Source organism: Podarcis raffonei, chromosome 3 (genome assembly GCF_027172205.1).
Source record: "Podarcis raffonei isolate rPodRaf1 chromosome 3, rPodRaf1.pri, whole genome shotgun sequence".
NCBI lineage: Eukaryota > Metazoa > Chordata > Lepidosauria > Squamata > Lacertidae > Podarcis > Podarcis raffonei.
Window position 1 is genome coordinate 67,802,134 of NC_070604.1, and position 14,992 is coordinate 67,817,125.

A 14,992-nucleotide genomic window follows, 5' to 3' on the forward strand; every position below is an offset into this window, starting at 1 on the left:
CCAGATTTGAATGTCACAGTTCATGGGAAAGGATTAAACTTTGATCAAGAGAACAAAAGCTCTTAATAATTTCACCCCATCCTAAATGGTAATCTTTCACCAACTAATTTTTCATTCTTCAAAATCTTTATAAAGCACCCTTTTAAGTTTGGTATTAGAAAATGGTCTAAAAATAACCCTGGTTGTTAACAGTAAAATACTTAATAGTAAATCCAGACATTCATTCACACAGCAACCTAGCTGTGCTTGCTGGTGCCAGCTTGCCCATGACAAAGTCTTTGAATGGAGCACACTAATTTGCAACTCCTGTCATAATTGCAGTCATTCGCTGCAGCAAAGTGAAGTAATTCACTTTTCAGCTGTGCTGATCCTCTGCAGTAGTGGTTCTTGTAGCAGGAAAATGTGCATCGTAGCTGAGGTGAAAGCTCTGATCTTTTTCTTCTAGCAGCCACAGGAGTAGCTTGGGACTGGCTGGGATGAGACAAAAGCCTGGATAGCTCAGTTGGTTAGAGTGTGGTCCTGATAGCGCCAAGGTTGCAGGTTTGAGCCCTGTATGGGATAGCGGCATTGCAGGGGGTTGGACTAGATGATCCTCAGAGTCCCTTCCAACTCCACAATTCTAGGATCCTGAGATCTTGTTAAGGGTAGCCAAATTCTGTGTGATTGCTATAAAACTTAAGGAACAAGCTGTGCTATCATAATGATTAAGGCCTTAAATGATAATTTTTGGTTATATGTTAGTGTCTAAGTTTTAATTTATATATTTTTAAACTGTTGCTAAATCTGTATTGTCCCTGTTATACCTAATTGCAAATTCAAATGTATCCCTGTCGTGTTTTATGACTTCCTTGACATTGTATGTGGGCTGGAACTGGTCTGTGATTGAAATAATAAAATTCATTCTATGATTCTATGAAAAGCCATCTTTGGACAAAGGAAAACACTTAAGCTCCATCTCTGAGCAGACAGGCATATGTGCTCCTTAACAATCAATCCATTTTTCTGTCTACACAGAAAAAGCAAGGGGTTTTTTCCCCATATCAAGTGGCCAAAAGCAAGGTGTGTTTTATATATTCAAAATGTGTGTGGAGAGTGCAAGTTCTCATTCATAAAGTGGGTGGGACGGTGGGGAGTACAGAAACAAGAGGTAATGTAAATTAGAAAAATAAGTTTTATTTAGGCATGAGCAGAGAATCTGTGGTCCTCCATAGGTTGTTTTACTACAGCTGTCCTTCATCCCCCAGATAGCATTGCTAGTGATAACCTGGAGGGCCACAGGCTGACCACCCTTAAGGCTTGGGTCCAAAGTCTTGGATGAAAAGAAGGCCACTTCTGCTGGACAACAGGGAAGTTACTAATTTCAGATTCACCATTGCTCACTGCATCCCCGTCTGTTGCGTCACTTTTAGTTCTGGAGTGTCACCTGACTCTTGAGGAATAGCTTTTTGAGGAGCAGCAATGGGAAGGAGTCCAGGAAAGCCCAGTTGTGTGAATGGAACTCTATCCAGATCCAGATCAGAATAATCTCATGTGGGCAGTGATCAGTGGAAAGGTCAACACTTCCTTTGAAGTAGAGGGAGGTGGTAGTTCTCAAATACTGTGGTTTTGCTTTTGCTGGTATGAGTAGGCTCTCTAAGACAATGATTGGTGTCAGTTGTGCACACTTTTGGTTTTTTATTTCATGTTGTTAAAAATAGGCTTATGCCAAACATATGTTAAACTTTGCCATTAAAAGCCTAATTAAAATTCTATAAATGAATCTCTTTCCCCAAAGTGGTATGGGGAGAGCTAATTGGCTATTGTGAAGAAAGGGTATTTCCTTTCAGTTGGATGAATAATCAAAGTAGAGTGGTAAACGGAAGAGACATTTCTTTGCTAAACAAATGTCTATATTTGTGTCTGGATACCATCAGACTTCTAAAAAAAGATGCATGTAATTAAGAAACTGTGTTGTTATGGGAGACTTGTCAGCATGCTGCAGCAGTTGTAGTATAAGCTGTCATTCTGTAGAACAGTTTACAATTGTAAATGGGCCACAGGCAAGCTACTTTTGTTTCCTTATGAGAAGAAGGAATTGCTTCCTATAGCACAGGTTGAGACGATGAAGAAACTAGATATTAATAGTGCTCGGTGCAAAATAATATTTTGATCAACAATTCCTATTTCAATAAGAATATTACATGACAATTTTAGCATATAATATAGCTGGCACTGCATGTGGGTCTCCAAATATCCAACATGCAAATAAATTATTATCTACTGTGTCCCAGATGATGCTCGTCAACAGCTCTCAACATTCCTGACCATTGACCATGCTGGCTGGGAGTTGGAGCCAAACAACACCTGGCTCTGGTCTACTCCATAAAATATAAAGTGCCACACTCCTAAGAGGGACCTTTCCCTTGGCTTGGTGAATTGCCTGGTGGCAACTTGAGCTTCTAAGTAACCAGCTCCTGATTAGATTTAAGTAACCAGCAACTTGGAATAACAACTTTTTCAACTGGATGCAACTGACTTTTATTGGGAGATGTGAACTTGTACATTTGATAAAAGTGCAAATGCAGGAGCAAATGGTGATCCAAAAAACATGGCAACATACAACTCAGATGCAGGATTGTTATGGGTTGAAATCTGTTAGGCACCTTTGGGGAAGACCCCTGATTAGAGCTGAAGCCTTGATCAAAGGGTCAAGATGCAGCATCATTTGGTGCTTTCTTAAATAGCATGGGGACGCTGGTGGCACTGTGGTCTAAAGCACTGACAAGCCTCTTGGGCTTGTCAATCAGAAGGTCAGAGGTCCGAATCCCCGCGACGGGGCAAGCTCCCATTGTTTGGGCCCAGCTCCTGCCCACCTAGCAGTTCGAAAGCACGTCAAAGTGCAAGTAGATAAATAGGTAACACTCTGGCGGGAAGATAAACGGCGTTTCCACGAGCTGCTCTGGTTTGCCAGAAGCAGCTTAGTCATGCTGGCCACATGACCTGGAAGCTGTCTGTGGACAAACGCCAGCTCCCTCGGCCTATAGAGTAAGATGAGCTCCTTAGTTCCTTACATAGTTCCTTACTGAGGATACTTTACAAAACTGAAAAAGTACTGTCTCAACAAATCCTCAGATTTAAGAATCCTCTTAACACAATCTGTCAAGAAGTATGGTTTATGTTCCCTCTCCCTGCTTCTAAACAACTTCTACAAACCCCACCACGTGTTTTTCATGCTTTCCTTATGCCTTTAATTTAAGAGAGTTGTGTTTGAAGTGAATTGCTGAGCACTTCAGAGGGAGCAAATTGTAAATATTTCTGGTGGGCCCCAAAGCCCTTGGTCTCAGAATAATTGCAGCCACCTCTTCAATTGCAGGAGCATTCAAAGAAGCCCAAGTGGGACTGAAGTAAAGGAGCTGATTGCAAAAGTGATGGGTGAACTTATACTAGTCTTGGAAAACAGAGTAGTGCCAAAAAGTCTTTTTTTTTAAAAAAAGTCATTACCTCCCCTTCAGTGATGCTGAGAGGACTACAACAAGAATTACAGTTAATGTCATCTTCTTACCAAACATTTAAGCAAACTAAACAAACCTCCAAACCACCATCAAACTATTTTTGTTGTTGTAAGAGTACTGACTCCTTTTTATAACCCTTTTTTAATGACAGGGCAGATGTCTTGATAGACTAGCATGCTGTCATCTCTCAGATGTAGTCAGTCTTGACATTTTAATTTTTTTAACTTATGAAAACAGAGCTATTGGGGGGAGGCGTACAGATGACAGTTTGTAAACTAAGGGTCTGGTCCAGCTTCTGTTAATGCCTGTTGGGCATATGTGAAGTTTGTCTCAAGGTTGAGTGAAGTGAAATGGAGTTTGTGCCTTGGTAGCAGCTGGGTTGCACCCAAGAGTGACTTTTAGGCAAATAATGTTATGACTTGTTTTGAATCGGTTTAATGACTTCAAAGTCTTTATATCCTCTTTAAATAATAAAAAGCTGCCCATCTGTTGGTGTAGATGAGCTCACAACGACATAAAGGCTGTTTTAAACCCTCTCTTCTTGTACTAAGGGGCAGACCCTGGGGCACAGACAGATGTGAAGAAACATGAAGATTCCTCCAGATGCAAGTGTTTGAAGGCTTGTGGGAAATCTTCAGTCACAAAGACTAGAATTGTAGCCTTTTTCTCCACAGTTTACCTTGACTCAGATGTGTGTGTGCATTTATTTGGCTTTCTTGGCTGGTTTTCTTGTAGTTAGCCCTACAGAACAAATATTTACTAATGATTTCTTTTCTGCCTTGAAGTATTCCACAGATTGTCAGTTGTGAAAAGAATTTGGCCCCACAAGAGCTCTATCCTTTTGGTGGCTTCCTGGTGTCTAATGAATTACCACCAGGATGCTTTTTCCGGTTTATAATGGTAGGTAGGAGAGGGGAAAGAAAGGAATTGAGTTTGTACCTCCACCCAGCAAACTAATGGTCACACAGCTGAACAAATCTCTCTTTTAGCCCATGTCCCAATTCTTCAGTGAAACCCAACTCTCCTAAATGCCATGTTTATGGCAACTTCCTTCCCACCATGGTCTCTCTTCATAGGGCTGGTATATGCCATCTTCACAACCACAATGTACTCTGATAGCAACACACTTAGATTAGCATTAACAGGCAACACTAATCCTTTAGCTTCAAAGGTGTAAAATTTAATGTTCTAACCAGCTGTTATGACCTCTAATTAGGCTTAAATGCATCCTTTTAGGATCTGAATTCTTGTTCCCAACATTTGATTTAGGAATTATTGCTGATTTTTATTGCTGATTTGAATGTTTTACATAGCTTAATGTTTTTATTGATAATTTTATTGTTTTATTCTCTTTGTAAATCACTTTGAGGATTTATTTTACAATTTTATGAAGTTTACTATATATTTTGGAAAGTGGTTTCAAAAAATTCATGGGCAGCCCTGAACACTTCCAGCTAGTATTAAATAAAATAATAAAAATTATGCTGTAGGAATTATCAGAATGGAAAGAAATACATTTTCTCTAAGTTAAGCTGCTCCCATAATGTAGGTGTGAAAAGTGAGATCTTTTGATGAAGGGTGGTATGCAAATCTAATAAATAAAATACGGTAAGTAAAATAAAAAGTCATCTTTTTTCTGGAGCTGAAATGAAGCGGGAAAAGGGACTTAACCCTCTTTGAATACTTTGCAGGTCTCTCCTTTAGTCTGCTTCTCTTTACACCTGCAAAACTGCATTATTTTTACCAGGTAATGGTTACATCTAGCTGTGCTGCTCTTGGTTTCTTAAATGGATAAGCAAGATATTTCAGCCTCTACACATTTCAATGTCTTTCTCAAAAAGCCCACCTAGCAGGTGCTTTCACCTCTTGGTCTGTTTCATGCTCCAGTTCACATGGTGGTGTATTAGGGAAGAATTGGGTCTCTGCATGCCACAAGTCTTATTAGGACCAAACCAGCAGGTGGTAGAATGAGGTGTGAATGTATGTGTGTGAGATTGCCATTCAGCTTTTTAACCTGGCTAAAATGAAATTGAATGATATAGTTCTGAACTTCCTCTTTTTCCCAGGAGGAAGAGATGCCCGATGTAGAAATCGACATTGATGACCTTCTTGATGCTGCTAATGAAGAGGAGAGAGCACTCAAATTACAAGTTAGTTTGATTTTACCAACTTGGGACAGCAATTAAGATACATGGGCAACCTATGGTAATTAGTTCTTCACTGTCTGAATTGCAAACCTAGAATAATTTTCTGTGCAGACTTATTGGGGTAGGTGTGGAGGTTACTGCTGCAATGTAGAATAGTCTTTTACCTCAATCCCATTCTAGGTATAACTTGGGAGAAATGAAAGATAAACCCTTAATTGTGGAGTAAAGTAATATGAATCCAGGCATTGATTGCAGTAGGCAGAACTTGTTTACCTATTTCCCCTGGACCATGAAATACTGACATAGAAAAGCTGTCTATTCCCCAGCAAATGTGGTGGTTACTCTGAAAGTGTCCAATCCTTAGATGCAAGAAGGATGAAGGAAGACTGCCCTTATTAAAACAACTGATGCTCTTATTTTGTTTCTAGGAAGCGCTTGTAGATTGCTACAAACCCACAGAGGTAAACCAATCTTATACTGTTTTAAATTTAAGAACATGATGATAGTTTAGTGTGTACAAATCAGCTTGTCTTACCCAAATGAATAAACTTGCACAGATAGCCATAATCTAGATCCATGTTAATGGGGTTATTTGAATACTTTGCCATTATACTTTTGACGAGATAGTTGGATCTCAAATTGTGTTAAGCCACACTGCCCAATGATCTGCCTCTCTGGTACTGCTCTGCCATGTTTCAAATCCTTATTAACTCAGGTAGCTTCCCATGTGGCTGTGAGGAGCACTGGTGTTCTTCCTGCAACAAACACATGCTGGGCAGACATTGCACACATATTTAAAATGTGTGTGTATGCTCATTACTGTAGTTGCATGGGGAAGCTGAATAGATATTCCATAAATGTGTGCAGTGTTGGTCTATGTCGACATGTGTTTAAGATCTACACGTTATTTGTTTGTTAAAAGCAACAGTAGTGGACTACTGATGGTCTTCCTGCAACAATCCTCTGTTGCAGTTTCTAAGTACAAATATTTGCATCCATATCACCTGTCCTTTAATCGATCCCTTGTAAGATTAAAGGGTAAGGGGATAAAGGTATATAGCACATAGAATTTTCCTAGTTGTTAAAGGCAACTGTAAATTGAGCATGAGCCTTTTGTTGAGTGTTATGAAATCTACCACCTGAAAAATTATGACAAACAGAAGAATCAATGTGGAATGAAAAATTAACTGTTGTGGAAGGGCCATAGCTCAGTCTTGAAGCTTGTGTTGTGCATCCTTCAGTTTCAGTCCCTGGCATCTCCAGGTAAGGCTGGAAACATATCCTGCCTGAATTCCTGGTGAACTAATCAGCGTAGTCAATATTGAGTTACCAGTAGATGGGTCAGTGGTCCAAATTATTATATAGCAGCTTCCTGTGTTTAGTAACTTGAAAGTGTGTTGTGCAGCTGCACATAGTATCACGGTGATGTGTTTGGGTGTCTTCTGTGTATTGTAAAATAAGGGCATTTGAGACACCAGCTTTTATACTGTGCTAAACAAGCATACTATATATACTTGTCAGGTTGTTCACTGCTTCCATGATTCCTTTGTTGCTTTCTACAACAGAGGGAGAAAGAGAGTCTCTCTCTCTCTCTCTCTCTCTCTCTCTCTCTCTCTCTCTCTCTCTCTCTCTTGTAGTTAGTCATCTGTAAGAAATGAATGACACAATGTTTTGATGTGGCTGTCTTATCTTAAAAGTAAGCTTGTTTAGTGGATGCCAGCAGCTAAAAATACTTTTCTGGGCATGTGGCATCAACCTGGGAAAACACATACTTTGCAAGCAGCAGGGAAAATCTCTGACCTTCTGTGTGTATGTGAGCAGATTCAGTCAGACTGAAACAGCCAATCTTTCAAACTATTGGAGTGTTGCACTGAACTTTATGAACAACTGTACCAGGCACTTGGTGCTGCTGAGAACCGTGTGTGACTTGAGAACTCCTAATGTGAACCCCAGTCACAGCTTGCCAGTGGAAATTCTGGAGATGTGCAGAAGCCACATAAATCTGTTGCCTAGAAAGAGGCACTCTGGCTTTACAAGCCTCTAGGAAATGTTTGGGTATTGTAAATGACTAATGCCTCTGTACTATTAATACACGCACTGTCCTTTTCCCAGTAAGCAGGCTAGAAATAGAACTCTCTTGAAACTTCACAGCAAAGCAGAGAGTGTTTAGTGATGCAGGTGCCATTCATGTTTGAGCAGGAGATGTATACAGTAGTCTTTTGATTTATTCAGATGGAACTCCAAATGGGGGACATAAGCTGGCTCCTTTAGAAGTCAGTGCTCATGTTTCAAAATGCATCTCCACAGCAGGAATATATGGAGATAGCTAGAAACTTAGCGAATGTTCTCTGCTGGCAGGTGGGAGGGAAGCGTGTGTGTGTGTGAACGGGATCAATTTCCCTCTGCCACCATTGTAATTGAGAGAAAGGGAGTGGGGAGGAGGCATTAGGTCTGGGCAAAGTATGCCCTTTGGTTGCACGTAAGGCCAATGGGGTCACTAGGGGAGACGTTCCCCTCTTCTGCCGCTGATAGTCTTTTTCTGGGTTCCCGCTTGTATAAACTCTTACTGGCAACTGTGCTCAATCTGGATCACTGGGATTTTGAAGGCGGCCTTTTGTTAAAACATGCATTCAGGAGTCCATGGCCTAGTCTTGCTTTGAATGTTGTGTTAGAATGAATGCGTGGGTAGGGGTTGCACTTTCTTGGTGATTTTTCTAATGACACGTTTTCCCCAATTCTTTGTTTTTGTAGGATTTTATCAAAGAACTGCTAACTCGGATAAGAGGGATGAGAAAATTGAGCCCTCCTCAGAAGAAGAGTATATAACTGGAAGCAGAGCCCTCTTGAGAGATGTGGCTGCTAAACTGGGACTTTCAATAGATCAACTTCTAGTTCGGTCTTTATGAGCAATTTATTATTACTTTTTGGTTGAGTTCTGACATTTTAATGAATTTGACGACTTCTGTTTTTAAGGCTTTTTTTAAAGTGTCAGTTGTTTTTTTATCATGGATATCAACATTATGGATGCTGCTTTTACTACCTGAGGATGCTCAAAGTAGTTGGGGAAACGCCAAATTTAGAGAGACTTCCACTGTCCCAGACAGTAATCCTACCTGACGAATTCTGTATAGAACTACTAGGGGGTGCTCTTCCTTTGCGACCAGTTGGGTTGTTTCATTAAGTTGTGCACCAGACTCATGGATGTTAAGGTTCTTGTGCTTATGTACATAAATTATCGAGTGAGTGTTACGTTTTGCTTCACATGGTTGGAAGGGAAATGTGGTCTAGTTAACAATTTAAACGAAAGTTGTAGCAGATGTGATGTTGGGGGTGGGGGAGGGAGGCAATTTGTTAAAAGTCAATGCTGCCACTGTTTCTAAATGCATTTAAAGCATTGGGGTGAATAGACTCATTCACAAAGCAACATATGAGCAAGCTAGGGGGTTTCAAGGGCTTAATTTTGTAGACTTTGAACTTATTTTATTGACTTTTGATGCTTAGCCAGATCATCTCCTCTTCACCTCATGGTCTGTTAGGATTGTGTTAACCTACTGCCTAAGGGTCTGATGCAACAGCCAGGGAAGGGTTGATGCCATTTGAAGGTTTCCAGATGAGGAAATGCAAGTGAAACCAAACAAAACCATGTAATATTGGCCCAGTGCAGTTTCTTCCTGCCCTCCCTTCTTGTGACAAGTATATTAGACTGATTCTCCAACTTTGGCATCAGACTTGGTAGGTTGTGTGGGTGGTACTGGTTCTTAGTTGTGAAAGCCGGAATCCCTAACACTTCAGGAAAACATTCTAAATGTTTCACAAGCTACCATCTGCTGGTAGATGCTAGTCTGGCATTTTATATCAAGGGTGCTCTGAACATAATATTATTTTTTAAAAGAAGAAATACATGTTTGTGGACTTTATGTATACTGGCAAGCTTTTTAAAATGTATTTAATTTTGTAATGTTTTATCAATGACTTTATTTACCAGATATTTACTCAAATAAATGCAACAAATTGGGGCTTTGTTTTACGTGTATTTTAACCATTAGCAGAAGTGAAAGGTGTTCTTACTTTGCCAACCTGTTTTGAGTACAGAAGCAACCTGATAAAGTTGTGTTAACTCAAGTCTCCTTACAGCATTCCATTGAAAGAAACTATTGACCAACTTATTTTAAGGCAAAAGACTCCACTGTGCCCAGGAAAGGTGTGAAGAATGGATCTTAATAGCTTTTTAATGTATAGTGTTGCATTTTGCTTCAGATTTAATTTTGAAGATTTAAAAAAATGGCATATGCCTATCACAAAGGAAATATGCTGGTGCGTTTAGTACATTATAAATAGCTTACATGGTCATAATTGACCCACAGGGCAACAAGATGTCATACTTTTTAAAGGAATGATTGCTCCCTTACGCCACATGTATTTCTCTATAGTAGTCCTCTTAAAGTGTGCATTGAGGGCCTGGGGTATATGTGCAGCCCCTTATCTTCCATGTTGAGACACCTACATGGTTATGGTTCCTCCACACATCATTTTATTGTGCCTTCATGATGAGTTGTGCTCATGATGGTGTTGGGCCTGTTCTACACGATCCTAATTTCAATACTGTTTATGCCTGCTGAAGATTGAGAGCAGTGATGCTGCTTTCTTTGCAGTCAGTGGATGTTCCATTGCTTCCTGCTGAAATCCTGCGACTCTTTAGACCACAAATATTCTGGTTTTTGTCCCACTTCTGTTGTGCTACAGTCAAATAAAATATTTATTGTTGCTGTCAATGACAAGCACCAAGGAAACAAAATAAAAAGCACATAGAACACAGTCTTAAAATGTGGAATAATAGAGTAAAAGATGATAAAATAAAATAAAAGAATGAGGTAAATAAGAAGAATAGCATAGAGTGGAATAAATAGGCACCAACAACTTAAAATATGTAATCATGTCATGAACTCCAAAGAGGAAGATTACAAAGTGGGATCGGTTCACACTGCGAGTGATAGATGCATTTTGAACCAAAAGGAGTAGAAGGACATGGAATGCATCTGCTCACCCTGCTAGATTTGATAAGAAAGGTTCAATAAAGATTTAAGTTGGATTATGACAAAAGGAAGAGGACATGGATCACTGATTTGACCTGTGTCAAGTCTCGGGGGCACTTGCCTTCATGATAGGGGTTTTTTAATGTATCTTCCTTCCAGGACTGCTGGGGAGAATGCATTTAAATGTGCCAGCATGAAGCCTTGGCAATGCTTTTGGACTGAGTACAGAAAGATAGTTAGTTGATTTGCTGGACTTGGAGTGCTCTGGCAGAGGAACGAGAGAGCCTAAAGAGAATCTATATAGCTGGAGTTTTTTTTTTTGAGGAAGGCATGTTTCCATACAGACTGAAAGCCATCCTGAATAGTCAACCCTAACCCCTTCATACAGCAATAATGTAATGACACTGGGGTAGTATCACAGAACTAATAAAATGGAAAGATGGTCTAGTATAAATCTACCACAAATGTGCTATTATTGCATCAATGACATGTTGCTGAATACATCTACAAAACAAGGCACCACAGTCTGGAGAGGCCCTTAGACAGTTTATAAAACCTGCAGAGTAAAATGAACCTTTATTTTTCAGCACATATTCATTATCTGAACTTGATAATTTCACTAAATGTTAGAATTGGACCCTGAACTGAATGGGATGGGGATGGGGAATTAAATATGGCATTCTCACGGTCTAAAGGGGTTCTTAAAAGTTAAACATATATGCACATGCACTTTCCCATATTGGTTGCTTGCAAGCTGAAATTAAAGGGGTGCTAAACACTAAGTGGGACATGGGTGGCGCTATGGTCTAAATGGTGGTGCTGTGGTCTAAACCACAGAGCCTAGGGCTTGCCGATTAGAAGGTCAGTGGTTTGAATCCCCGCGATGGGGTGAGCTCCCGTTGCTCGGTCCCTGCTCCTTCCAACCTAGCAGTTCGAAAGCACATCAAAGTGCAAGTAGATAAATAGGCACCGCTGTGGCGGGAAGGTAAACGGCGTTTCTGTGCACTGCTCTGGTTTGCCAGAAGCAGCTTAGTCATGCTGGCCACATGACCCGGACAAACGCCGGCTCCCATGGCCTATAGAGCAAGATGAGCGCCACGACCCCAGAGTCGTCTGCGACTGGACCCTAACGGTCAGGGGTACCTTTACCTTTTTAAACACTAAGTATTTTTATTATTTGCAACTCCTAACATGTATGTAGGAGGAGAATTTATTATTATTACAATTAAATATCTCCTTTCTGGATAAAAGGGACATTAAACTACCTAACAACAACAAGAAGTTGCAGGACCTCTGTAACTGAGAACAGCTTTGGTTGTCTCTTCCTTCTGTTCATGTTCAGAACATTGTAGTTCTTTATCACATGAGAGTAAAAGTAGAAGGGCAAAGTTTGGATTACCACCCCCAGACTCACTTCCAGTCAACCTGTTTTGAATATTATTATTTTCTTGTAGGGAGGTTGTGTAGTGTTGCATCATTCATTCATCCCACACTTTCCAGGGTGTTTTCACATATCTTTCCTCACAGCAAAATATCCACTGGGGGGGGGGAGTTGGCTTGTTGTGCAAGAGCACCAAGCCAGCTTTCATTGTGTTTGCATTCAATCTGAAAATAGCACCACACTAGGAGCCCACTAAGTCAGTCTGGACTGGAAATAGAATCTTCAAAAAGATCCTTATGACTGAACAATGGATAGAAAGAGGGAAATCTAGTCTCCCCCAGCCCATAGTGATGGCAGCTAAACAAAGTGTCTTAAGTTGCTTTCCGGTTCATTAAGTAATTTGGGTCTTTTAAAAATGGAAGCCAGACAGTAAGGCAACCTACTGTAAGTCATTTTCATCATATGAAAATATGACAAATTTTCTTACATCTGAATAATTTGTTAATAAATGTAAAGGGACCCCTGACCATCAGGTCCAGTTGTGACTGACTCTGGGGTTGCGGCCAGAGTATTAAGTATTAAAATACTTAATACTTGGCAGTAAAACAAAAGAAACATTGACAATTAGATAGGGATCTTTACTTGTTCTTCAACTCTGAAATCGTCACATAGCACAACATAAAGCTTTACCTAAAATGTATTTTTTTAAAAAACACTCCACAATTTCCTGGAAGTTAACCAAGTTGGTGCTATATGCTCTGAATTGCACAGCAGAGTGGTTGCTGAAAATGGCATCCTTTAAGAAACTCATTTCAGAAAAGATTCCCACCACCCACCCACTAGAAACATGAGAAGCTCTGAGCTAAAAAGCAGTATCTGTTTGCCTTCAGTCTCATGCGTGAGCATAAAACAGTTAGTGTTGTGGCTTGCACTCCTACAGATTACACATGCTGAAAATTCCTTTGTCCCTTTACAATGTATCTGAGAGCGGAACTGAATTTTAAATCATTTCTTGGCTGGTTTTGCTTCTGGGACTGAAGCAGCTGGATTCTTCCCCCCTGAGTAGCGGTGTAACGTCAGTGATCTAACAGAATTACTTCTGATGTTGTAAGATGAGAATTGGACCCATTGAGTTGAGATCTCATTGTGATTCACCTCTTTTATGCTGTGTGGGTGTTCCTCTAGCAATGGAGTGACATTTCAATAGCACACCGTGAACTAAAACAGCAAGAAACCAGATCTCCAGCCTAGGCTCTTTAGGTGGCGAAAGTAGCATGAACAGAGTCGTGTTTGGCCACAGTATAATTTCATTTACCTTCAGAAATTGGGAGTGCTATTAAGCCTAATCTTGTCTAGGAATGAACGTGCATGCTCTCAAGCCCATTTCTGGCATTTTCTTTTAAAATAGGACTGAAGGAGAAGAGCCAGCAGGAGGGTTTTGAGTACACATTATTGATCTCCACTTGTTGAGATTTTGGCTTGGATGGGTGGGTTTCAGAGTGAGGCCAAAGTGATTCTAGCTTTCATACTTCTTCCACTTCAGTCATTGTTTGTATTACACTCTCAGACCCAGGGGAATTAATCAGTGCACAATAAGATCAAAATACGGGTTAACTGAGTGTGGATGAGCCCTTAATTCCAGTGTCCTCCCTGCTGAAGAGGTGGGGACTTGTAAAAGCCAATAGGCCATTTTTATTTTATGCTCTGTCCTTCTTCTAATGTCTTGTGTTGCGATTACTGTCCCAGTTGAGATTATTACATGCCCAGCAGGGAGCTGTGCAAGGATGAGAAGAGACAGAGGGTTGGGAGGTTTAGAAATGAAGGTTGAGGGTTAGACTGAAGGTTAAATTTAGAAAGGGACTTGAGTTGACATTCAAGACAGTGGCTTGAGTCATCTGTGTCCTGGAGATGGGGATCCCACGTTGATTCTGGCATGCTGTTTTCTGGTCCCACCATTTTGAGACCAATTTTAGACCAGCAAATGGCATCAGGTGAAGTGTGCAGCTGCTTGCTTGTTCCAGTCTCAACATGCCAGCCTTTTTCTCCTGTTTGCACACAAAGTTAAAATGGTAGGAAATACTGTTTAGCCTTTTACCATAAATACTGCTATCTGAATTGCCAGTCTTCAAATTGAGGTCTGATGTGTAGTGGCTGCAAACGAAATGAAACACAATGCTGCCCGTAGGAGCAGGCTAAATCTGTAGCAATGTCTAATTTGTTACTGTTAGAGAGCCTGGCTTGTGTTAAGTGTAGGATTCCATTAGTCTTATGTCTGATTAGGGAGAAAATGGCTTTCTTAAACCTTCCACTTTGTGCACTGGCTGTGGAAACAGGGCTGAGCACACTGTTCTTTAAGCAAGTCAAGCTCCTGTGTTGAAATTGTTCTAATTCTTTGCCAGCAATAGCTGGGTTTTGCTACTGTCTATATTTGTATTAAGCACCAAAGAGTGATAAGTCATGGCATGTTTAATATGAATTTCAACAAGAACCCATGAAGCACTTTTTCACTTAATTAAATAGAAGTTAAATCACGTTCAGGGACTGTAAACAGCCTTGCCATTCTCTGACTCAGAAGAATCAATGGAACTTTTCCTCGCTTGGAACTCCTTAAGAATTGGATGCAGGCCTTGTTGAAAGGCATCTTCCAGTTCCTGGTGCTTGCAAACTCTTTAAGAGCTGCTCAAGGCAAGATTTATGCTGTTGCTGATGACTTCCTGTTTGTAACTATGCTGTAGAGGACTGGCTTGAAAGCCCATGAAAAGTTCTGTAAGCTTGCAAGATTCATGTCTTAAAATGACAAAAGACCTTCTCCTGGTTGCCATAACAACCGTTTACTGGACCAGTGAATGTGTATAATGCTGCAGTCCTTAAGATGTCATTTTTTAAAAATCAAGTGCTCTCTCATTGTCCTCAGCTGTGCTCCTGGCATGGGCTTGCATC

The 14,992-nt window shown here is 40.4% G+C and overlaps 1 protein-coding gene across 1 annotated transcript in view; it reads left to right on the forward strand.

The window, feature by feature from the left end:
* The window catches only part of PPP1R14C (protein phosphatase 1 regulatory inhibitor subunit 14C), a 42,669-nt gene extending 33,015 nt beyond the window's left edge, over positions 1-9,654 (forward strand). The window contains exons 2-4 of the mRNA XM_053382158.1: positions 5,558-5,641; positions 6,067-6,099; positions 8,390-9,654. Coding sequence (XP_053238133.1) covers positions 5,558-5,641; positions 6,067-6,099; positions 8,390-8,464 — 192 coding nt within the window. The 3' untranslated portion in view covers positions 8,465-9,654. The remainder of the gene's footprint in view (positions 1-5,557; positions 5,642-6,066; positions 6,100-8,389) is intronic.
* The last annotated feature ends 5,338 nt before the right edge of the window (positions 9,655-14,992 follow it).